Source organism: Bemisia tabaci, chromosome 4, assembly GCF_918797505.1.
Source record: "Bemisia tabaci chromosome 4, PGI_BMITA_v3".
NCBI classification, from domain to species: Eukaryota; Metazoa; Arthropoda; class Insecta; order Hemiptera; family Aleyrodidae; genus Bemisia; species Bemisia tabaci.
In genome coordinates, this window is record NC_092796.1 from 54,341,954 (window position 1) to 54,366,005 (window position 24,052).

A 24,052-nucleotide genomic window follows, 5' to 3' on the forward strand; every position below is an offset into this window, starting at 1 on the left:
TGAGGAATGGTGTGAGAGGGTAAAACGAGTGAATCAACACATCTATCAAAAAAATACCGACGAGAAAAATGATTTGGAATCTTGAATTGGTGCTAATATTTTGTAGAATTCGGTATCGAGGAGGTAAAAACCGCTTAAGATTATGACAATTTCAAAATTTACTTTTGAAAATTATCAAACGGTTAAGTAAAAAAAGTAAGATGAAAAATTAGCCTTGGGACACCAATTTTTTCTTGTCAGTTTTTTTCTTTTTAACATGGCCCCTTTCATCACTCACGCTAATAGAGATTAAAGTGCAGAATTACACAGTAATTACTTGAACATGAAACTGAATGATACCACCATTCAAACTTAAGTACGCTTGTTGCATAACCGACTAACTGAAGGAACTTCAGTCCCCCTATAATCTCTGGCACACACACCTGCAACTTATTTAAGCGTACTTGACGTCAGATTATTTTTGAACAACACAGCAACTTTTGTCCAAAAGTTCTTTCAATACTGAATATAAGGTAAAATTCACTTCTTTGCCGACTTTTAAACATTTCTCTTCAGATCCAAAATTCTTAAAAATTATCATCATTCGGTAAGTATAACTATGATTTTACGTGATTTTGGACAGAGGTAGACTTTTGGGTTCGGAGGTGGGTAACGTGGGTAATCTTCAAGCATCGGAAAAATATTAAAGTTTGGATGTCTTACGAATAATTACATTTAAAAAATGATAGAAAGTAGTAAGGCTCAATTCTAAATGAAGGATGTATGTGCCTGTGGAATTTGCTGAAAGAATGGTGCTTTGCGTTTCCCCTCGAAAATCCAGTAGGTCTAAAGGTTAAGATGTTAAAAAGTATGAACAAAATGTAAAAAACCTTAACCTACATTTTTATTAAAAAACATGTAAATTTCAAAAATAGAGAGCTGTAACAATTTTTGTTTCAAACAAAAACACGAGTCATGATAAAAATTTTGATTAAATCGTCTTGAGCCTTAAAAATAATAAATACACGGGATGGCAAATCTTTAAAATATCACTTATAGGAGAATCATACAATAGCACCGAGCCTGTATCGTGAAAAAGCTTGATCATAAGCTTGCAAACACACAGTGTAGCTTCAAGAATCTGTAGCGATGGTTCAAAGAATTCGGCCACGCACTCTCGCGAGCATTTTGTGCCATGGGACTCGGTGCCAAAACATACTTTTTTCCTTGGCGTTTCATAGTTCATTAAATTTAAGCATTATCACAGACGGTTCCTTTTATGGCTTCAGCAACTGAGGCCGTGAGAACTCTGAAGTTCACATCTTTGTAGTCCAATTGTTTGTAAATATACTGAGGGAGACGGTCAGAGACAACCCAGAGGTTTCCGTTCTTGTCCACCTGAAACAAATTTTTGAACAAATATTAATGATGGTAGTGGTAGATAATCCTTAGATAATAAGATTTTAATCCCTCGGAGAACTCCTCTATAAAATTCATTCAATAAAATTTTGCAAAGGTAACGCTTACTCTCATTCAAAATTACGCTTCTTTTTTATAATACATTTCGATTAAAATTTAAGCATTTCATTATTACTGTAAGTTCTCTGGTCCCCTAGTCAGCAGCAATTAAGTAAGGCAGACTGCCTTGCCTGGAATCGATTCTGCAACATGCATTTCAATGGAAAAACAGTGTTGCCAACTTACATGAATTGCTACTGCCCCTACTTTTTTTTCACATTTCGCTCTACCATTTTACCGGACCGATTTTCATGATTTTTACGATTATCGACAAGTGACAGGCCCTAAGTCAGACTGCTCTATAGAGATTCTAAAAACATGACCCATATTATTGTACTTCATGTGATAAAGTTGCGAATTATCCCAATTAGACAAAGCGAATGCTCGTTATCACTTCTGTTGTTAACTTTATCGGCCATACTTTATTAATTTTTGAAATTTATGTAAAACTTTTTCTTACCAATTTTTCTATCCAATCGAAGAAAAATCGAGAAATCGGTAAGTAAAAGTTTTACAAAAACTCAAAAATGAATGCTTGTTGTTTGTCAAAGTTCGTTTTAAAAATCTACCGGGGCTAATTTTCATGATTTTTGTGACCATCGATAGAATCTAGTCCCTAGACGAGCCCGCTCTATTTAGATAAACTGCAAGGCAAGGGGGTGTAATTTCAATCCTATGCATACCTTGAGATCGTTGGGGAAGATAAGTGTTTCGTTGTCAGCGGCGATGATTCCGTTGGTGTCAGCGGAATACTCATCAGCATGTCTGACGGAGTTCCAGCATCCGATGGCATCTTTGTTGACCTGCGTGTAGACGAGGACCCCGGTTTTCTCGTCCAGGGAGGAGGCTGTGGCTTGAGAGTTTGGACCTCTGGATCCCAATATTTTGTATTCGTGGTAACTGTCAGCGTTCGTTTTGTTCTGCAAAACCTGGAGGAATAAAAGTCATATTAGAGAAAGTCCGAAAACTTATGCTGTGTTGATAGAGTGGTTTTTAAAATCGGATACTATACTTTTAGTGATGATGGCGCACAGAAAACTAGAGGTAATCATCAACAGTAACGTATAATGGTTACAAAGGTTGTATAACCTCCATTTCAGATTGTGCACTCTTCCTTTTAACAAGCGCACCTGATAGCACCACGTTTCCCCTTATTTTGTTTTTTTTAAAAGAAAAAAATCGTCTTCAATGATATGGCATAGTCTTTCTTTATACATACATACATAACGAATACTCGCGGATTATTTTGACGTATTTTTACCAAACGGAACTATGTGCATTAAGACATGAGCCCTGGGACCCATAAGAATATATGTATATCAGGGCTCACGCATAATGCACATAGTTCCGTCTCGCAGAAATACGTCCATTTATAAATATAACATTTTGTGAGAGAAAAATTTGTGAAATGTACAGTTGATATCGATTACTGAAATGCGGAACCACGTATCTCCGTATGCGACGTTGCAGAATTTCTACCATACATCATTTTTCCTTTGAAAAACAATAGTCAAATATTTCGTGCACATCGCCTGGATTTCTCTTTTCTATCAGCAGAGTATTCTGTGCGAATATATTCAGTCTCTATAGTAGGCTTGTTTTCTTCCAAAAGATAAAAAAGGAGCGAAAATTTCAAAACATCGCAATGGAGGTACGTGGTACCGAATTTTGACCATTGATATCAGTAGCGTGGCGTGAATTGCGATCTATCGATTGTTACGCCATTTAAACCTTTGTTTAAGAATCGATTATTAAGGTGTTCGCTGCGAACACCCTGTTTATCGATCCTTTTCCATGGGTTTAAATGACATAACGATCGATATATCGCAAAGCACGCCACGCCACTGATTGATATACAACGTTCTTAAAATAAACGGCAGTGATATTGTTCGTTAATAATTTGAAAAATAAACGATTTACCCTTGTGGAGACAGCGAATTCTCTGGTACTAGAGAGGGGATGGAAGTAAAGGGTCCGGTGTCCCTCCTTGGGGGCAGGCGAGAGGGCGATACCGAAGATACCGTCGTTCCACTGGAAGTTGACTCCTCCGATGTGGTAGTCCCCGGACAGGGGGTCGAAATGGAAGTAGTGGTGGTCGATCCTCCAGGAGTCCTTGTTCTTCATGTCGTAGACGATGAGTCCGTAGGCCATGAGGTCGGTGACGTAGGCGAAGGGCTTGTCGCAGGTCTCCGGGGTGACATCGACGATGATGTTGGCCAGGAAGGTGTTCTCTTTGAGGTGCTCCTTCTTCACCTCGTACTCGTCGATGAGCTTGTCGGTCTTGAGGTCGTAGACGAGGATCCTGGGGGCTTTGATGTGTTTGTGCTCGCCGAGGATGTCGACCAGCCCGGTGTCCACCATCCAGAGTCGGTCGCAGACGTCCACGTTCAGACGGAACACGGAAACGATCTTCGAGCCGTTCGTCTCCAAGTCGTGAGTTTCCCAGTCCGGGTACGGGATCAGTTTCGGCGACTTGTCTCCGCTTGCGTCTGGTGGGAAAACGATGAGATTAAATAGTGCTGACGTCATGAAAAATTTCTACACGCACTAAAAGAAAACACATTGGATCTAGATTCCAGACTCTTAAAAACATCGACAAGAAAAAGTACTTTTGATTCAATCAGAATCTAGCTTGAATCAAGAACCAAGCCAATTTAAGCGGATTTCGTTTTGATACAAGCAAAAATCCGATTGAATCAAGAGAATTTTTTCTTGTCAATGTTTTCAAGAGTCTGGACTCTAGATCCGATATGTTTTTTTTCCAGTGCGGTAGTGCCGGGATCACACGCTGAATATGGGAGTCGACAATCATCACTCAAAAGATGAAATTTCGTAAATTCGAGTTATTTTTATCAAGATTTGTATCAAATCTGTTCGAAAAGTTCAGACAAAGAGAGGACTGCTGAGCTTCGATCCTTATTGGTGCCTTGAATTTTCCGCGTTGCTCGCAAAATTCAGGCATCGGAAAGATGACCTTCACATTTGGCCCCTGAAATTCAGCGTGTGATTCCGGCATATGAAAAAGTTACCTATATATTGTGTTCGATGGCCAACGTGTGAAACCACGTATGTCCGTTTATGAAATTGCAGACTTCCCGTTATGCTTCATTTTTTCTTTAGGAAACTACAGTCAACGCAATTTTTTGAGCTCTTTACTGATTTTTCTCCTCCGTCACCAGCATATTCTATGAAAATTTCAAGGTATAAGGTAGGTTTTTTCTCTTTGAAAACACAAAATAGGAGCGGTTTGGAAACACCATAATGGAGATACCCGGTTTCGCACTTTGGTCATCGATATGAAGTAGTAAAGAGGAACCTAAACATGCGGTTCATATTCTATGGTTAGTTTCTCTTCGGGTTACATTGATCAAATTTTCGGGTCGAAAATTTGCAGCCGCTTTAAAAAGCCGGCAGGTGCCGTCAAACCTGGATCGCATTGGTGATAGTCCATGCGCCTGTCATTTGCAACACACAACCTCTTAATAACATCGAGAGAAATTACATTCGTTCAGCAGGACACTACTTTCATCCCCAGATGTTTCAGAGTAACCTCCGGTTTCGGCCAATTTAACTAAAAATTTGGTCGATCAACCAAGTACTCTTGGATGATCTGACTGAAAGAAATAACTCAAACTAGCCATAAACATGGAAATGTTTAATTGTGTGGGAAGCTGCAACTATGTTTGTGCAGGTAACAAACACTTAATGCATGACGTTTTTTTTTTTCTCGAGTTCTACATGGACCTCACAAAGGTGGTTTTCCTTGAAACGCATGGGATTGGTTGATGATGCGTGTAATGAAAATTCACTACACAGAACTTGCATATTGAGTTTTTCTCCTCAAACCTTCACAAGGAAACGATTCAAGTGACGGCAAGTCCGAAACTTGATTCCTACGGAAGGTGTAAGTCCTTGCCGAGAGTTACTGCAAATGCAAAGGTTTCGCTGCTTGACAAACTGCCAATTACTGTGCATCGATTTAATTATTAAATAATGCAACTAAGACACATGCATGTCGGGAAATCTTAAGGAACTAGTATTATCAGCTCGCCAAGTCGTTACTCCTCTCGCGTAGGGTAGTATGTACTAAGTAGTATGTGTTTCCGCATGAGTTCCGAAAAGCAGAGAGCTATACGGAGAACACGGCTCACGTGGAAATCGACTTACAACCTTACGTCAGAGGAGCGACGAAGTGAGCCATTTACAATGGCTCGCAAGAAATTCCCTCCCATATAGTCTTTGTAAGAACTGAATGCACATCTAGGTCCAGGGCCGGATTAAAGGGGTGGCCACATGGGCAGCGGCCCATGGCGGCAAAGTGTAGGGGGCGGCAAATTTTTCAATCTTTTTGAATGTAAGTATCAAAAAAAGAGAGAGAAAAATCGGATTCAGAGAATAAATTTCAAACGAGAAAAGGCGACAAAATCTCTCATTTCTTGAGAGTGAAAGTATAGTAATTTCTAATTTTGTCGTCTTTCGGTGATACAATAGACAACACCTTTAATTAGTCAAGTTAAGAGAGAAACCAAACACGCAATTTGACCTGGAACGGAGCGGTGCGGTGGTCGGCATGAAACGCATAGCGCCTGCAAGACTGCATGAATACTTCACGCATTGCGTCCAACACACGGCGACGGTCAGCAGCAGTCGGCCTGAAACGCATAGCGCCTACAAGACTGCGTGAATACCTCACGCATTACGCCAAACAGTTTGGTCAGCAGCGGTCCGCCAGAAACGTATAGCGCCTACAAGACTGCATGAATACTTCACGCATTGCGCCAACACGGTGCTGTCGGGCAGCGGCGGAAGTTAAAATTATTAACCACGTTTATGCTTGTTCTCTCATAATTTTTTCGTTCGTCTTTTGTAAATGGAAGGCCTTGTCCAAACAGCAGCCGGATTGTTGAAACTTTAACTGGCTATGTTGGCACGACAAGAGAAGACATAGCCCTATCTGCGCCGTGTAACATATCGATTTTTGATTCTTGTCGTGCCGACATAAATTTCAACAATCAGGCTGCAGGAATGGATTTACGGAACTGAACTTTTGTTAGTGTTGACAGGGCTTTAACAAAAAATGTGGCCAACACGAGTAAACGTGTCTCATACACCCCTTCTCCACCGGCACGTTCACTTGATGGTTTTTATAGATCGTATTCGACAGATCACACAGGTGAGATTATATTGGTATCGAATGGTTCAATATGTAACCACAGCCGCAAAGGTCAATTTAGAAATCTGAGATAACGGGTCTTATGTGATCGAATTGTTATTCTCTCGAGTACCAAATGGCAATGAAAGGTGAAATTGTTGGGAATTTTATCATTTTCAACTTTTCCGAATTAAATCCTAAAATTTTTGTTTGAGGTTATGTTCTATTGTTTTGAACTAAACGATACATCGAACCACTGTCGAATACGATCTATTGATGTTTCAAAACGAATGAGAAGGGGGTGGAAAAATACAGGCGGCCCATGGGCGGCAAGTAGGTAAAGCCGGCCCAGACTAGGTCGAGTTCTATAGATACGACTATTTCAACGCAAGTAAAAATTACTAGCAGTTCCTAAGTCAAATTCATAAAATTCATTGCGTCCTTTAAGTGGTAGGTAGGGGTTATCCCCTAAAATTGTGGTAGTATCTCAATTTTTTGGATAATCCGGATATTTCCAATTAATTGTGGTAGTACAGCAACTCAAATTTGGGTAGTATCGCAACGATTCGGCTAGTGACCTAATTTATTGGGGCACTACCAAAAATTAATTGGAGTACTACCAAAATTAATTGTAAAAGTCCATATCATCCAACAACCCCCGCCTCTTTATTCTCCTTGCTCCCTCACTTCCCCCTCTTCCTTTCCAATACTTGGAAAATTACACTGGAAAAAAAACACATTGGATCTAGAGTCCAGACTCTTGAAAACATTGACAAGAATAAAGACTCTTGATTCTATCGGATTTAAGCTTAAATCAGAAGGAAATCCGCTCAAATCAAGAGGCTCGGTTCTTGATTTAAGCTTAAATCTGATTGAATCAAGATTATTTTTTCTTGTCAATGTTTTTCAGAATCTTGACTCTAGATCCAATGTGTTTTTTTTCCAGTGTAGTCTGTTGAGAAGAACATTGACTTTTACCATCCAAATTGATGTAAGTAAGAGTTGCAGGGATGCCGGGCTTCCACCTGGGGAGTGTGATGAATAGCTTGTTCTTCCAGACCTCCACCCCGAGAGGCAAACTGTTCTCCTGGACGAAAGAGCCAGATTTGAGCGCTCCTTGACGGACAGTATCGTTCGGGTACTGGAAATCGACCACCTTCCAGCTATAAGCTTCTTTCAGCTGATACGAGCTCGACTCGATGGCCGCGACCACCAAGAGTAGGAAAGTCGCGACTATTAAGCCGCTGAGTCTCTCCATTTTGACGCCTCTGAAACATGAGTGAAAAGGAAGTCTTAGTAAAACAGAAGGCCCCTATTCAAAGTAGCGATTTTGCTAACAAAATACAACTTTTTTCTTCTTTTTGTCCCTGTTGGTTTAATGGATTACATCCCAGTGCACTAGAAACAAAAACACATTGGATCTAGAGTCCAGACTCTTGAAAACATTGACAAGAAAAATACTCTTGATTCAATCAGATTTTTGCTTAAATCAAAAGGAAATCCACGCAAATTAAGACTCTTAGTTCTTGATTTAAGCTTAAATCTGATTGAATCAAGAGTATTTTTTCTTGTCGATGTTTTTAAGAGTCTAGACTCTAGATCCAATGTGTTTTTTTCCAGTGTGAGGTTTACAGCCAAACAAAGATTACTTTAGAAGTAGGGGGAAAAGATGGGACGAAAGTCACATCAACCTGTATGCATCAATCATCGGTTGGCCTATTGGTTTGCACATAAATTTTCGTTGAATAGTGACACTTTGTGATGTGACGTGACATTTGTTCAACATTTTCCTTCTCCAGCTCTAATAGTGGTTTTTTTTTTATTATCCGTTGCACTTTTAAAATCAATTTTCATGCCGGAGGAAAAATAAAATCGTCCCACAAGTCGCCAGAAAAGTCGTTTTCACTGGTCTTACCTACTTTTTTGGGGGTTAAAAACGGTCAAGTCGGGATACAGAAAAACAATCCGGCAGCAAGAAGATTTTTCGCTAGGAATTTTTCATCGCGATTCTTGCATATTAATGTCCGGGATCCATTCACCGGTTCGATGTAACACGATAGCAGGGACTTCACAGAGAGTAAATCGAAGAAAATGAAAAGAATGACACTCTCTTGGAACAGCACGTGCTTTATTTTCGTCTTTTAATTTTTTCTCCGGGTGTAAATTTACATTCTTATTCACATACTACGACTAGGTAAATAAAATACTGACGATAAAACAAGAGGATTTCGTTTTAAAAAGAGGCTAAAATTAAGACCTCCACCACCATCACCACGCCCATGGTATACTAAATTATTTATTTCACCCGGTGAAGGTCGTATGCGTGGATTTCCGTATAAGAATTGGACGTATTTATGCTAAAAGGAACTATGTCACATGCAATCCCTATGCACATAGTTCCTTTTAGCATAAAAACGTCCAATTATTGTATGCAAGTATACGTAAGTACTTGGAGAATTTTATATATTAGTTCGCAGGGTCCTACCCTTTGGAATTTAATGAATTTTCACAATCCCTTAGAGAGCTTTGACTGTACTTTTTCCAAATACTATGAGCTTGTAGTGTAACCATTAAACATTAAAGTTTTCCTGACAACTTAACTAGATTATTAGAATTGCGTAAAATTGGGCGCAAGGACATGACGATTTTTAACTTCCCCTGACGTGGATTTAAATATAATCGAATGTCAAAGTGTATTCAGTGTTTAATGTTATGTGATTACTTCCTTACATGTGCTACACATGATACCTGAGGATTGACCATATGCCACTCTCAGAATAATAGCGGAGGCTCACTCATTAGCAACGTCAACTCGGAAAATTGCCGCCGCAAGAGAGATGCTGACGCAAATTGAATTTCCCCAGCTTTTTCAATGCATGAAACCTCCGTCGACCATTCTCTGTTTCACAAATCATGATGTACCTAGGTCTATTTGAACTTATCATAACTTCTCACCAAACAAGATCATTATTAAAAAATATTGTACCGAGATTCTCGTTCCAGTGATTAACCTATCCACTCATATGATCGTTCTAGAATGAATGCATCAGCGCACTTTCTACTACCATACAGGTTGCAATTTAGGTTGCAACTTTTATGTACCTGAGGATGTGAAATTTACGTCCTTCGGGGTGCAACGTTAGTCCCCGAGCACGTAAATTTTACACTTTCAAGGACGTGATTTTCACGTCCGCGAAGTCGTAAAATTCACGTCCCCGGAGGCGTAAAATTCACGTCCCCGAAGTCGTAAAATTCACGTCCCCGAAGTCGTAAAATTCACGTCCCCGAAGTCGTAAAATTCACGTCCCCGAAGTCGTAAAATTCACGTCCCTGAAGTCGTAAAATTCACGTCCCCGAAGTCGTAAATTCACGTCCCCGACGAAGTGTAATTTACACTTTCAACGACGTAAATTTTACGACCCTGAAGACTTAAAATTTACGACAGGCAGAATGTAAAATCCACATCCTCAGGGGCGTTAAATTCACGTCTCCAGGGACGTAAATTTTACGTCCTCAATAGTCAAGGAAACATCTAACAGATGTGTAAATTAATATGCACTGAAGCTGTAAAAGTAACGCATGCCGTCCTGGCACATTTTTTTAACAACCTCGGGTCGTAAAATTAGCGGTGTCAGTTATTGGCGTAACACTTCTTTTTTTTCGGTGTGGTGCTCGATTGAGGCTTTCGCTCTAAGTTTCTTAAAAGATGAATTTTTACGAAATGAAATGTATCTAAATCAATCCTCAGGGAAATCATGAATAGATCGTTACTTCATAGGACAAACGGCAAGTAATAATTAAAATCAAAATAAGATGTCTAAGATAACTACCGTGCTTCAGAAAATGTGTTGTATTGAAATAAAAATAATAAATATATCATCAACCTGAGTCTTTCAGGCAAAGTATCAGACAAATAAGTCGAAGAGCATCTGATCGAAGAAGTGAGTACTTTAAATTGTTGCAAATCATGTTTCCTTATAAACACCTCCTTTTCAGTTTAATCAAAAAACCTTTTCAGAGTTCATCCTGACCCTCACCGACATGCTCTTGAAAAATAAAGTAAACTAACACCGCGTGGAAAAACGACTCAAGGGTTGAGTCCCAGCAGGCATCACTTAGATTTTGGGTATAGATGCGAGCCCTACCCTCACACGGCTAGACACCGCAATTTTGGCAAGGCTGATACAAGCGATACCCACCAAGAATCAAGGTGAAGCGATTTGACCTATGCCCTTCATGGCACGAGCACTAAACCGTTTAATCTGAGCGGTTTTCCATTGAATTTCTCATTTCACAGGATGCACATCTCGATTTATTTGCTTGCGCCACGACGTGCTTCCTGCGTTTTGTAGTTGTCGTAGTTGCAAAATCTAATTACATGGATACTGAAAGAGAGGTGATGCGTGGATGGAACCATGACGATCGTTGTCCCAGTGAGTGTTCCACGCAGTAACACTAGTTTACGTGCTTCTGAGCATCTCCCGTCTCAAGGATGAATGAACCTACATCGAGCATCGTGAGCCACTCATTAGTGTAGCAACTACATTGTATACATGCTAATGCAGCGTTCAAGTGTTGGACTGACCTTTTCACGGCCTGAATTATCTCACTCATCTCGCCCATTTGATGCATGGTCGAACTGCGGCCGCCGCGCCAGGGCTAATGCTTCGTTAGTCGTAGCGCATTCACTTGTTCCTAATCTCTGTGGTCTTATCTCATGGCAGTATTTGCAAAATTTGATTCAAATTTTGACTCAGATTCTTTGTCTGCAATGAAGGTGTCTAAAAAAGTTGTATTTAAGATGTATGGAAGTAGTTAGGATGTAAGATGGAATACATCGGGCTTCTTCTCCCCCTATACATATGGACCATGCTGCTCTTATAACAATTTGCCAACAGCTTTGATCATCTAGGTTATTGATAAGAACTTGAACCAAACAAGGGGACTCGAAATTCAACCTTCAGAGATAATATTAAAAGTTTGAGTTAAACTTTCAAGAAATAGACAAAGCTATAGACAATAATAGAGCAATCCCATTTCTGCGAATTGTTGATGACTTGAACGAGAGAGTAGGAAAGTAGGGAAGTTGAGATTTGATCTCAGTATTCAACCACGCGGATTAAACAATTTTTAATGCCTATCATTCGATTAAAAACTAGCGTAAGATCGTTACATATCCCTAAAATTGACCCCTTCCTCCAGCTACCCACGTAGCGACTGAATTGGACAGCAGTATGGCCAGGAATCATCCATCCTCTTTTAAGTCGTTGAATCGCATTCAATCGCAGTAAAAAATTTCGATCCCATAAAAATCGTGCATCTTCACAATGGTAAATTTGCAGCCCACTGCAAATTCTGCATAGGGCTGTGGATCGATTCATACACCAAAAAAGTATTTTTTAAATGAAAAAAAAGGTACTCAGTGCCCAAATTGCATTCGATTGAAAAATGCAAACTTCATTTTAAGACTCTAAGTTGGGTTCAGATCGGCGGGGTAGTTAAGCTCATCGCGTGCCAAAGCGTGAAATATTTGGAGAGGGAGCTTCAAGTCATTGTAGCTATCCGTACACATTCTTATTTTGCTATTTACAAAAAAGAATCGCAAAGTTTGAAAATTTCGAAGCGAATATGTTTTGAGAAGAAACCTAGCTCACACAAAAATAAAATAGGCAGATATTGATACAGTGTTTCAAATAGGCATACCACAAGATAATCTATTCCTACGGCAAAAAGGTGAAGTCGAGACTATAGCCCTGGCTGGCTCATTTTATCAATACTATATCTCACAAACAGAGAAGAAAAAATGCACGGATAAAAAACCAGCTATGAGTTTTCCCTCAGCCAAGTTAGATCCTACCCCGTTTATTGTCACACATTTTAAATCAGACACTACAAAAAACTTCATGAATAAACTTCAGCCTAGAGGCTTCATTACTTCGCCCGCTTTCCAATACGTTGAAATTTTCAAAACAAGGTAACACGGATGCCAGTGGTGCAGCAGTAATGTAGTGCCACAAACCACATATTACCGCGGTATTTTTTACATCTTATTTTCTTATTTTCATCTTATTATTTACATCTCATTTTCACACCTCGATTTAATATTTTTTTTTCAAGGAATATCAAAATTTTCATTGAAATGTAATGAGGTAGTTGCATCGGAAGTATAAACGGACAAATTTCTGCAACATCTTACATTTAACGCTTAAGAACCATCAAGCATTCCAATTAATTTATCTACGAACCCAATCATTTTTTATTTTTTTAAAATATCTTTTTATTGTTGTAAATTGTGCTCCAGAGAGTTTATATCTGGTTATAATTTTAGTTTTTATTTCATTGTGAAGGTTTTTTACCTAATCTTGAGTTTTTTTAGTTATTGTATCTATTAGATTCGGTATCAATTCTTATATACCATGTGCTTAGTTAAAGTTAAGGGATCCAGGAGATCGACCCCTCCCTATTCCTTTATTTGTCAGAAGGGTGAAAGAGAAATAGACGGCGAAAGAAAGTGAAAATGAAACGTTTTTGCCAAGTTTGGTCTGAATTTGTCCTCATTGCTCAGGCTGTTTAGATCGCTGCCTCTTTTGAAAGCCTACGCATGTCTAAGCCATGCGTAAATCTGTTTCCACAAATAAATCACTATACCTAAATTTTTTCCCTCTTTCTCTTTTGATTACGCTATTTGGCAAGGTCTGGAGTTACATTGCAGAATTTCAAATAATTAGTCTGAAAAATACGCACAGTTTACTAATTTTATCACTTATATTTTATCAGTATCATGCTAAACGTGGCTCGGTCCAATAAGCCAAAATGAATAAAAAGCGTTGAGATAGTCAGGTACAAAAATATACTGAACAAAATTATAATAATTTCTCTCAGTTACTCGCACCTGATGGCTTTTAACCGGGACACGTTTCGGAGATCGTAGCTCCATCTTCAGCCAGTTTAAGCACACTCGCTTATGTGCTGGTTACACGCTCAAATTTCCATCAATTTCCGATCAAATGGTGACTGGTGCGCACCATCTACCATCAAATTTCTGCGGCCTGCAAAAAATTGATGGTAAGATAATGGAGCTGTGGGGCTCATTCTTCATCTGATTCCCACACAACCGTGCTTATTTCATGCTTATTTCAATCAACACGCTGTTTTAATTAATTTTACTCATCAATCTAGAAACTCTCGACCGCCATCTTGGTCATCATTTTGATCGGAATTTGACGGAAATTTGAGCGTGTAACCAGGCCATAACAGCTCCGAAACACGTGCCGGGGTAAAACCCACTTATATCATGCCGAAAAGAAAATTCTCTGTTGAAAATAAAAATCAGCATTCCGCCAAGGCGATGTCTGCTTTTCAACAGCATAGATGTCTGAGGTGCTAAGGAACAATAACACATAACTGACAATTTTAGCGAAAACGAGTTCGCGACTTTGCCGCATTCTGTAGTATAAAATACGCAAGCTGATGTTTTTAGTTCCTTCTGATTCCGCATCAAAGCGCTGTTAAGACGCTATAATGAATTGAAAAATTGCAAATCAAACCAAAAAATTATAAAAATGGCCAAGTCTTATCTTCGAGCTGCACTGGAAAAAAAAAACCAACTGGATCTAGAGTCCAGACTCTTAAAAACATCGACAAGAAAAAATACTCTTGATTCAATCAATTTAAGCTTAAATCAAGAACCAAGCCTCTTAATTTGAGCGGATTTCCTTTTGATTTAAGCTTAAACCTGATTGAATCAAGAGTCCTTTTTCTTGTCAATGTTTTCAAGAGTCTGGACTCTAGATCCAATGTGTTTTTTTTTCCAGTGTGTAAAATCGTCAGTTTGCAGATTTGTTCCTTAGCCGTCGAAAAGTTAATACATGCAGTGAGAGGTATGAGGACTTGGGCCAAAACCCGACGGATACTCACGTTGAAAAAAACCCGGCGTTGCAACACGAAAAAGAACTGAACCACTCGGGTCGGTTGACCAATCGAGTCAACCGGTCACATGTAACTGATCAACTTGTCGGCGGAGGGCGCACCGCGAGAGTGATAACAAAGACATATGGAGCAGCGGTCGCGACCGGTTGCGCGAACATTGGGTGGCGCCCCACTCACCCACCCCCCCCCCCCATCGCTGCATCCCCCCCAGCATGTCCTGCCCGTTTGGAATAAACGATGCGACAGCGCGCGCACCGGTGCGACGAGCGCCAACAACGGGGAACAACACTGAATAATATGACACGAGATTCGTAAACAAATCGACCAGAGGAACGTCCATGCACCTATTTTTGATCAGATATTTTTAGCTTGAAGGATATCATGGACGGGCCCATTGAGTGGACAGTGACTGATTATTCAAAATGTGCATGTATTTGGAAGATCATCTTCCTAAAAGGGGTGTGTGGTCACTGAACAATGTTCGAAACTCACCTTTGAGTTTTAGGAGCCATGTGGCGCATCAAGCCCGATTTTTAGGCGCCATTGAAGATTTTTTAGGGGCCAAATTGACTTTTTGCCTATATATTACGGCGCGTTTAGTGAGAAGTTAGACGCAAGATGTTCTCGTGACAGAACTAGTAAGTAGTTGTAACTTGGGGAAGACAAAAGCACAGATGATGAAATTGTGAAGAATAGAAAAAGCTTCCACTTGCGATGCTAAAAATTTGGAATAATCACCTAATATGAAAATTCAGATTTTTAGGGGTCAATTTTTAGGGGCCACATTGGCGCAGAGCCTTCAATTTTTAGGCGCCATGACTGATTTTTTTGGCGCATTTGACGCGTTGGCGCCTGTGAATTTCGACCACTGTCACTGAAGGATCCATTTCTGATTGGTTTAGCCATTTTAGGCTTCATGGAGCTCTCGGGATGAAAAAATCAGCGGAGGATCCATTGAGATGATTCAAAATGGTAGAAAAATGCATTTTATTTGCTTTAACACCACCGTGAACTTTATTCATATTGTGGAATCTTGGAGACGGTTATCGGCAGAAACTCATGAAAAATAGCCACCTCTCATAATTTATAGCGCTATATCCAACCATGACCTAGAAAATATCGGAATCTTAAGTTAAAGAGGGATTTTAGGGGGTTTAAGGAGGGAGACCAATTTTTTTTTCTTTTTTTTACCGGAAAGACCTCAAATTACTGAAATTCCCCTTTAACTAGAGACGAGGGGGTGTGCCCGCCAGACCGCTTCGCGGTTCGCAACCCCTGAAGGTTGTGGTACCCTTTATGTCAAAAGTCCTTAGCTATTGCACATAGGTCTTCCTTTCAAAATTCTCAATGCATTGTTTCCTTCCGTTTGCTCAATTCAATCCAATTATGAATCGAGTCTCTCCCTCGTTACACGGAGAAAAAAAAATGTGATGCATTGGCTCCGAAGTTGAGGTCATATGAATCCCTGAAGTTTTCGGATCCAATGTCGAGGTATGAATTATCGATTATCGATATTTCCCCGTTTGAAAATATGGTAAAGAATCGATTATTAAGGTGTTCGTTGCGAAAGCCTTGTATATCGATCCTTTTCCATACTCTAAAAAAACTCCGGCCGTGGGAGCCGTACTTACGGGCTACATAGACATGCCGTCTACGTTCCGGGCTCACAAGCCGAAAGTTGCGGGGGTAGCACCCGGAGCAGTCGAAGCTACAACACCCGGAACGTTCGACCTCTAAGCCCGGAACGTCAGTATATCCCGTAACTTCTTTTTCAATGTAGATTTAAATGACAGATCAATCGATCAGTGGCGTGGCATGAATGATCGATTATCGATAATTCCCCATTTGAAGGTATGGTGAAGAATCGATTATTAAGGTGTTCATCGCGAACACCTTGTATATCGACCTTTTTCCATAGGATTAAATGGCAGATCATTCGATATATCGCAAAGCACGCCACGCCACCGCAATCGATACGTCGCATTTCACGCCACAACACTGTTGGGATCGAGCATCTGAAAACTTGAGGTTCAGCTGCCGAAGTTCAGGTCACCCATCCTAACCGAACCGGAACGAACAAACTGAACCGAAGTATCGAGGTGCTTTAGATGTGTGACCCGAACTTCGACAGCTGAACCTCAAGGTTTTGGATACACGATCCGAGAACTTCAGAGATCCATATGACCTGAACTTCCGGTCCTGCGCATGAAGTTTTTTTTCTCCGTGAAGAGGCAATGGCAACAAGTCGAGGGGGTGGACAAAAATACGAGTGCCCAAGAAAGTGACATTATAGGGCCTAAAGAGAGGAACTAGGAGAGGAAATAAAAGAGAACGTAGAGATGAGGAGGAGGAGGCAAGAGGAGAGGAGAGGTAAGAGAGCCGCCGGTGTTTATGAACCTGCCATCCAAGGTCGTCGCGTGTCGCTTCCATCCTTCACCATCCAAGTTTTATGTAATGAAGAGTTATGGTGCGCCGGGCCTGGGTCGGAGAGAAAGAGATGGTTTTAATCAGGAGCAAATTTGCATAACGCACTTTTTACACTCGATCGAGTTAAATCGATCGCCTCGCGGTGTTGCCGTGTCCTCTGAATAATGAATAAATAAAATAAATCACTGTAGGTACATAATTTGAATTCATAAGTTGGCTGCCCTTTTGGGCCGTAGAATAGACCGTATTCGATAACGGTTCGATGTATCGTTTGGTTCAAAACAATAGAACATAACCTCAAACCAAACTGTAAGGATTTTAATTGGAAAAGCTGAAAATGAGAAATTTCCTGACAATTTCACTTTGCATTGGCATTTGGTACTCAAAAGAATAAAAAATCTGTTTCAAAAGATCCGTTCTCTCAGATTTCTGAATTTACTTTTGAGGCTATGTTTATGTTTTGAACCAATCGATATCGATACAATCTCACCCGTTTGATGTATCGAATACGATCTATAGCTCCATGACCTAATCTTAAAATTGGCGACATGTCCGTACTTTCCCCACATGGGTACACTCATTGAGTCCGAATAATGTAGTTGACTTGTGGTATTGAGAGGAATAATTACCGTCCAGATATTTATTCAAAATATTTTCAGCTACGCGTTGCAAAGTTAGTTGCCATAAAGCAGTAATTAGCTTTATTTTGGTTTGTTTCATATTTCGATGGCCGAGGTGCAATACTACGTACCTCCATTGCGGTGTTTCATAATTTCCGCTCCTATTTCATTCTTCCGAAGAGGAACAAGTCAACTTTATCGCTTAAAATTTTCGCAGAATATTTTGCTAACAAAGAAAAAAGTCAAAGAAGTTTTTCAGAAATTGCGTTGAATAGTTTATCCCAAAAAAAAGTAAAGTGTGACAGGAAGTTTGCAACGTCGCAAACGGAGTTACGAGTTTCCGCACTTTTGCCGTCGATGAATACCTTTTAGTAATATAAACGTGCATAAGTACTAAACTATGATACTCAATTAATGTCATTTTCTTATTCTGTATTTTACCATTGTCACAAAGCGCTGTGGCGTGCTTTGCAATATATCGATCGATCTGTCATTGAAATCTATAGAAAGGGATCGATAAACAGGGTGTTTGCAAAGAACACCTTAATAATTGATTCTTTACCATAACTTCAAATGAGGAAATGTCGATAAACGATCATTTACACATCGCCACTGATTAGGTTATATTTGCAGAACAAGCCTGCAGGTTTTAATTGGCTTAAAGAAAAACTTCCGTTTGTCCGAGAGATACTTCTTTGGGTGAAGGGGTTTACTTACTCAAATTTTTATAAGATTTGCAATATTGAGTTCATGATTGTAAATTCTATCTGAAGATCTTGAAAAAAGTAACATGCTGTGTCTGTTCATACTTATCACAGAAGAGGGTTCCTCTGATGATTTCTAGGGGATTTGAAAAGTTTGAATCTGAATTCATGAACGAAAATAAGTTAAATATACATTTAAATTTTTGAAACCAGCAATAACTGATCTTACTTTCACTTACAATGGAAATTCCGTTAGAAAATTTTAACGTTCTGTTGAGATTTTTTATTCAATAATTGTTGTGTCATTGCCCATAATTTCATACCCAGTGCAGTGGGTAGGTTTGGGTTTGCTGAATGCGTTGACGCACAAGTTTTGGTACCACTCAGAATTTTTATTGAAATTTCCTTCTTTTACGAAAAGTACCTAACCCGAGCTGAGGGTTTCCGTCGGTAAAATTTGATACTATGGAATTTTTTTCAGCATCACAACAGTTCATTAGGATATTACGTGAAGAAAAATGAAAAAACTTTCCTGTAAGACAAAAAAAAATGAAATGTGCGCGAGCAGAAATTCTGAGAATTCACAATGCTTGATTTTCTTTTTATCTTTTTACTCTCATCTTTTTTTCCTCTTATTCAATGCGAATTCCTCTCGGCTTTCTAGGTCAGTAGTACTCTCTGACGTACTAAAATGGAATCGTTCCACGTGTTTTTTACGTCAAAGATGATGCACCTGAGACTGGGTAAAATCTTCTGTCACTAAAGTCGAAAACTACATGTTTTGAGCCATGGTTACTAGAAAAACTTACATTTCAAGGGGTACACCTCTTGACCGCTATGCAGCTCAACACCCAGAGGACCGCTTTTTGGGTCATATTTCAAAAATTTAAAGTGGATAACACCTATCGATATCCGCAAAAATCATGGGATTTGGCTCACAAATTGTAAATTTATAGAGTGGGCTATGACAAAACATGATAATTTGGGCTGTGTATAGCTTACACACATGGTACTCGTTCATTAATGTCCCGCACAAATATATTCATTCGTGGGTCAACCTCAAAGGCATTTTGATTTCCGTTCCGAGGACCTAAGAAAACTTTTTTCAAGTCTCTTCGTTTGAGAATTCAAACAATCTTGGTTGTGTAGTACCGTAGGTATATTAAAATTATTAAAATAAGAATCTTGGTACTATACATTTTATCAATCATTTACGTACATAGATAAGTAATATATAGTATATATAATAGCTGAAAGCCTTTTCGGCTTTTATATACAGCCATCCTCAGAGCGAATAGAGAAGCCATAAGAAAGGAAACTACATGTTGGTATAAAAAACAAGCAGATGAACAACTATATGCAAGTTTTAACCTTTCCAAGGCTTTCCTATTCGCTCTGAGGACGGCTTTCAGCTGGATCCATTACCTATCTATGAAAGTAAATGATTGATAAAATGTACAGTATCACGATTCTTATTTTGATCATTTTTTCTCTTAGATTGAGTTCCCATTCATTGTCAATGTAGGCTGTTGCGTACAGCTGGCAACCCATGGAGATCACGTTCATCTGTAACACACGTTTGTCTGTAAGTGTCGACAACTCTTCGGTTTGATTGACTATTATTAATTGCACGACGCTCAAGTCGGTCTAATTCAGTCCAAAGCCATCAACAAGGAAAGGACTTTGAAGCAGAAACAAAGGACGAGCTATTAAATTACACCGAGTGCGTAGGCGCGGGCACGATGATGGGCTTTTCCTGATCACCCCAACTTGGGGCCCTATCCTTGACTTCCTCGACAGTGCAAAGTCAAGGGCTTTGTTTTTTATGCTCCTTGCCGAACCATCAACTTGAAAATGGACGAAACAAATTTATACGATACATTCTCAAGGTCTACGAGACTAAACTAGGATTTGGCTATCTCGATAGCCTCTTTTTTGAAAAATTATTATCATATCGATGACCAGAGTACAAAACCACTTATCTCCGTTTTCAACGTTGCAGAATTCTTTTTTTTTTTTTTTTACCCTTCAAATACCCCACTAGGGATACCGTTCCGGGATAAAGCTCATCTCCCCTAGGTCCCTAATCAAGCCAACCGCAGGTAACCGTTGTTTGAGACCATCAAACTCGGGTCACCTGCCCGGGAATCGAACCCGGGAGCTCCCAATTATAAAGCAAGTGCTACAACCACTACACCATAGGAGGCTATAATTCCTGTCATACTTTATTTTTTGAGCGGCAAACTAGTCATTTCATTTCTTTGATGCTTCTTTGAATTTTCTTCTTTATCAGCAGAATATTCCATAGAAATTTCAAGTTATATAGTTGACTTTTTTCACTTCGAAAAAATAAAATAGTAGCAGAGATTTTAAGAGATCGCAATGGAGATACGTGATTTTGCACTTCAGCCATCGATGTACAGGCCCAGAGGAGAAAATCACAACAAGTTTAGAATCATCACTGAAACCTAAATATTTCTGACCACCAAATATTAATTTTTTGTCACAGTTCGCATTACCGTTATACTGGGATGATTTCCATAGTTTTCGCGGCAATTGGATAGGTAATAGTCCTTTAATTCTATTCAATTTTAAAAATATAAGCCAGGGTTTTTTTTTTTTTTTTATCTGGCGTGATAAAGTCGCAACTTCTCTCATTTAAACGATGTAAATCTTCATTTTTGTTAGAGCTTGTTCTGAAAATTTATCGGACCGACTCCTGCAAGATATACTTGGAGTCAGCGAATAATCGTTAACTTAGGCTGGAGCAATAAATCAGATCAGGCACTATTAAACTTCACCGATCTTAGCGGTATCCACTTCCGCGCTTGAGCCCAAGCAGGGTTGCCGATCAACGTTTACCTAACAATGGCTCCACCGGACGAGCAGCAATATTTTTGCCGTGCTAGAAATAAACGTCGCATGAGACTTCAGACGTTGCCAAGTCTCCCCGATAAAATATTTATTTTCGAGGGGAGTCATGAACACTTTTCCTTGAAATTTTCAAACATGTTGGATTAAATTGCGAAGAAAACCGTCAGAAAAATCTGAAGAAAAATATTCATAATTTTCCTAGTAAATTCGTTATTTATCGTAGGAAATATGGCAACGTCTGCGGGCTTATACGGCGTTTTGCCTAAGCACGGTAGAATTCGTCGTCTCCCGGACGAAGGAACGTAACTCCATTCCATGGTTGCCAAATTGCCTCAAACAATTAATTTATTTTACAAAAATGTATGTGAGCTATTTTTATCCAAAGTTTTTCTGATTTTTGCATGGAATTGAGAGAAAAATCAGTGAAATTTTTAGTTAGAGGTGCCCATGATTCTCTTGATTAATGGGCAATTTGCGAGTAGAAATTTGGCAACATCGGAATGGAGTTACGTTCTTTCGTGAGGGAAGCGACGAATTGTGCACGGATCGACGGCGATGAGCATAAAGTGTATTCTGCACGCTTCCGAGCACCTCACCTTGCCTGGAGGCTCGATTCAATAACATGGGCGATCTCATCAAAACAAATCGAGTCTGCTAACTGCTTTCGTTGCGTCACTTTCTCCCACGAGTGTGCGAATCTCGCGAGCGGGTTGAGTGAACGCGGTGAGGCGCGGCGCCACCGCGCCGGGCGAAAACCTCGCATCCGCCTGCGGCACTAATGGGGCGTTGCGCGGTTTTTGACGGACGCGAGTAACGCGAATTCGCAGCTTCGATGGTCCGAGCAAGGCTGGGGCTGTGCGACTTGTGCACGGAGGACGGAAGCCTCATTGTTATCCGCCGATGACCCTGACACCGGACTCACCGGAGGAGGAAGCCTGGTCACCATTAAGGGAAAAAAGCCGTAAGAACATCCGACGGTTGCCAAATTTTCATGGATAAAACATGTTTTTATAAGGAAAGTTATGAGCAGGGTTGCATGCGTGAATTGAAAAATATGAAAGATTGGAAATATCCGGGAAATATTTCATCTTTTTCAGGGGCTAGAGTATGCAGCCCGCACTGAAACACACACAAATAGAAGAAAGTCACAATTTTTGCGTTTCGCGAAACATGAAAAGGAACCGGTATTTTTCAGTATCCTTCATAAATTTCTGAAATTGCACGAAATATTTCAAGTGAAATTTCAAAATTGTATTTTTCATGAAAAATTGCAACCCTAGTTATGAGTATATTTCCTTGATAGTTTCAGATATTTTCGGTTGATTTGCTGACAAGAGTGTCTGAAAAATTGGAAGAAAAATATTGAAAATTTCCCCAAAAACTCGTATTTTATTAAAGGAATTTTGACAACGCCTGAAAGTTCATATGGCGTTTTTCCTTAGAACGGTAACTTTACTATCACGCTAGGGAAAAACGCCTTAACAGCATTCTGATGTTGCCAAATTTACTCTGATAAAATACTTATTTTTGAAAAAATGTATGAATATTTTCCCTTGAAATTAAGGTGCTTCACATGAAATTGAAAGCAAAATTATCCGCACAATTAGGATGAATCCACTCACAGCTTTCCCTGAAAATGCTATCGGTCAAAGGAAATTCGGCCACGTCCTAAATCTCATATGCGTTTTTCTTAGATTAGCACTCCTTGACTACTTTCAGTTGCATTGATCCCATGATGACTGGGATCAGGACTAAACGAGAGCCCGTCGCCGTCATCTCACTTTAAAACGAGGATTTAAAAACGGGAAAATTGGTCGGCACTCTAGAATCTCAAAATTGATTTTTCACGTGAGGCATGTGGAATTCAAAAGGGCACAAATCCACTTGGTCCAAATATAGAGAACTGCAAGAAACTGTTACTTTTTCGGCACGGCGAATTCTCTTAAGCTAATGTTGAAGTTCTAGCTTCCGACCAATGTGATTGTGCTTAAAACTTTCTAATTATTACGAGAATTTTTTGGACGCAAATGGATCCTTGCCTTTTTCATCCTAACTTTTTCTCACCATTGTCTTCGGGTGTCATTAATTACACATGTTAGATGGTCATAAATGTTTAGTAAGTCACTTTTTGTTTCCATTCGTTTCGTTTGTATCCACACCATTATTGAACAGAATACTATGTTTTTTGCCCATTAATCCCTTTAGAGTTTATGCTCTTTGATTATGCCTTTTTTTACCATTGCAAATTCTATTGGAATTAATGCTTTCTTGATCTAGACATTTTAATAGTGTAACTGTAGACAATTTTTCAGTTCATCAGATCATCCTTCAACATAGAACCTAAGATGGTTGCACACTTACCGGACTTTAGCTTACGGTTTCACCGCCACTTTAGTGAATTTAGGATGTAAGTCCTGGTTCAGAACTATAAAAAATGCAGTTTTACTCAAACGGTTTCTACGTATATCTGAAAAAAATTTCGTTACTATACGCTTTCATTTCTATATAGTGTTAGATCACTAGACAATTTTAATTACGTAGGTTAGTCTTTATATCCTTTCGTTTAAGTCTCCAAATCATAAAACAGAATGCTAGTTTCGTTCGCAAGGGTTCTTCATTCGTTGAAGTTTCATACAAAAGACGGATTGAGCCTGTGCTGATCATAACTGGTACAGGCTAGCATGCATACTGTATTGATTGGTAAATGCGAAAACTCATCTTCTCTTCAGTTCAAACGATTTGGGCTGGTCACCATGTTTTCAAAATTGCCCCATGGAATAAGCGGATGATTAGTGCACAGGGTGGAAGATATTTTTGGGTTGTCAACGAGTTTCCGTTCATCGATTTAT

General features: G+C 39.5%; 1 protein-coding gene across 1 annotated transcript; it reads right to left on the reverse strand.

The window, feature by feature from the left end:
* Nucleotides 1-863: 863 nt before the first annotated feature.
* Nucleotides 864-14,717, reverse strand: yellow-c (L-dopachrome tautomerase yellow-c). Its single transcript, XM_019047166.2, has 5 exons — nt 14,567-14,717; nt 7,628-7,917; nt 3,418-3,986; nt 2,181-2,426; nt 864-1,377 (listed from the first exon to the last, which is right to left on the reverse strand). The coding sequence occupies exons 2-5, from the start codon at nt 7,905-7,907 to the stop codon at nt 1,231-1,233; spliced, it is 1,242 nt and encodes a 413-aa protein (XP_018902711.2). The 5' UTR covers nt 7,908-7,917; nt 14,567-14,717; the 3' UTR covers nt 864-1,230.
* Nucleotides 14,718-24,052: the final 9,335 nt, after the last annotated feature.

Excerpts from the sequence above, each read along its gene's own strand:
- yellow-c (XM_019047166.2), bottom strand. The coding sequence starts at position 7,907 with ATGGAGAGACTCAGCGGCTTAATAGTCGCGACTTTCCTACTCTTGGTG. Across the intron at positions 3,987-7,627 it reads TACTTACATCAATTTGGATG|ACGCAAGCGGAGACAAGTCG; the intron begins GTAAAAGTCAAT and ends TTTTCCCACCAG. Across the intron at positions 1,378-2,180 it reads TCTTCCCCAACGATCTCAAG|GTGGACAAGAACGGAAACCT; the intron begins GTATGCATAGGA and ends AATTTGTTTCAG.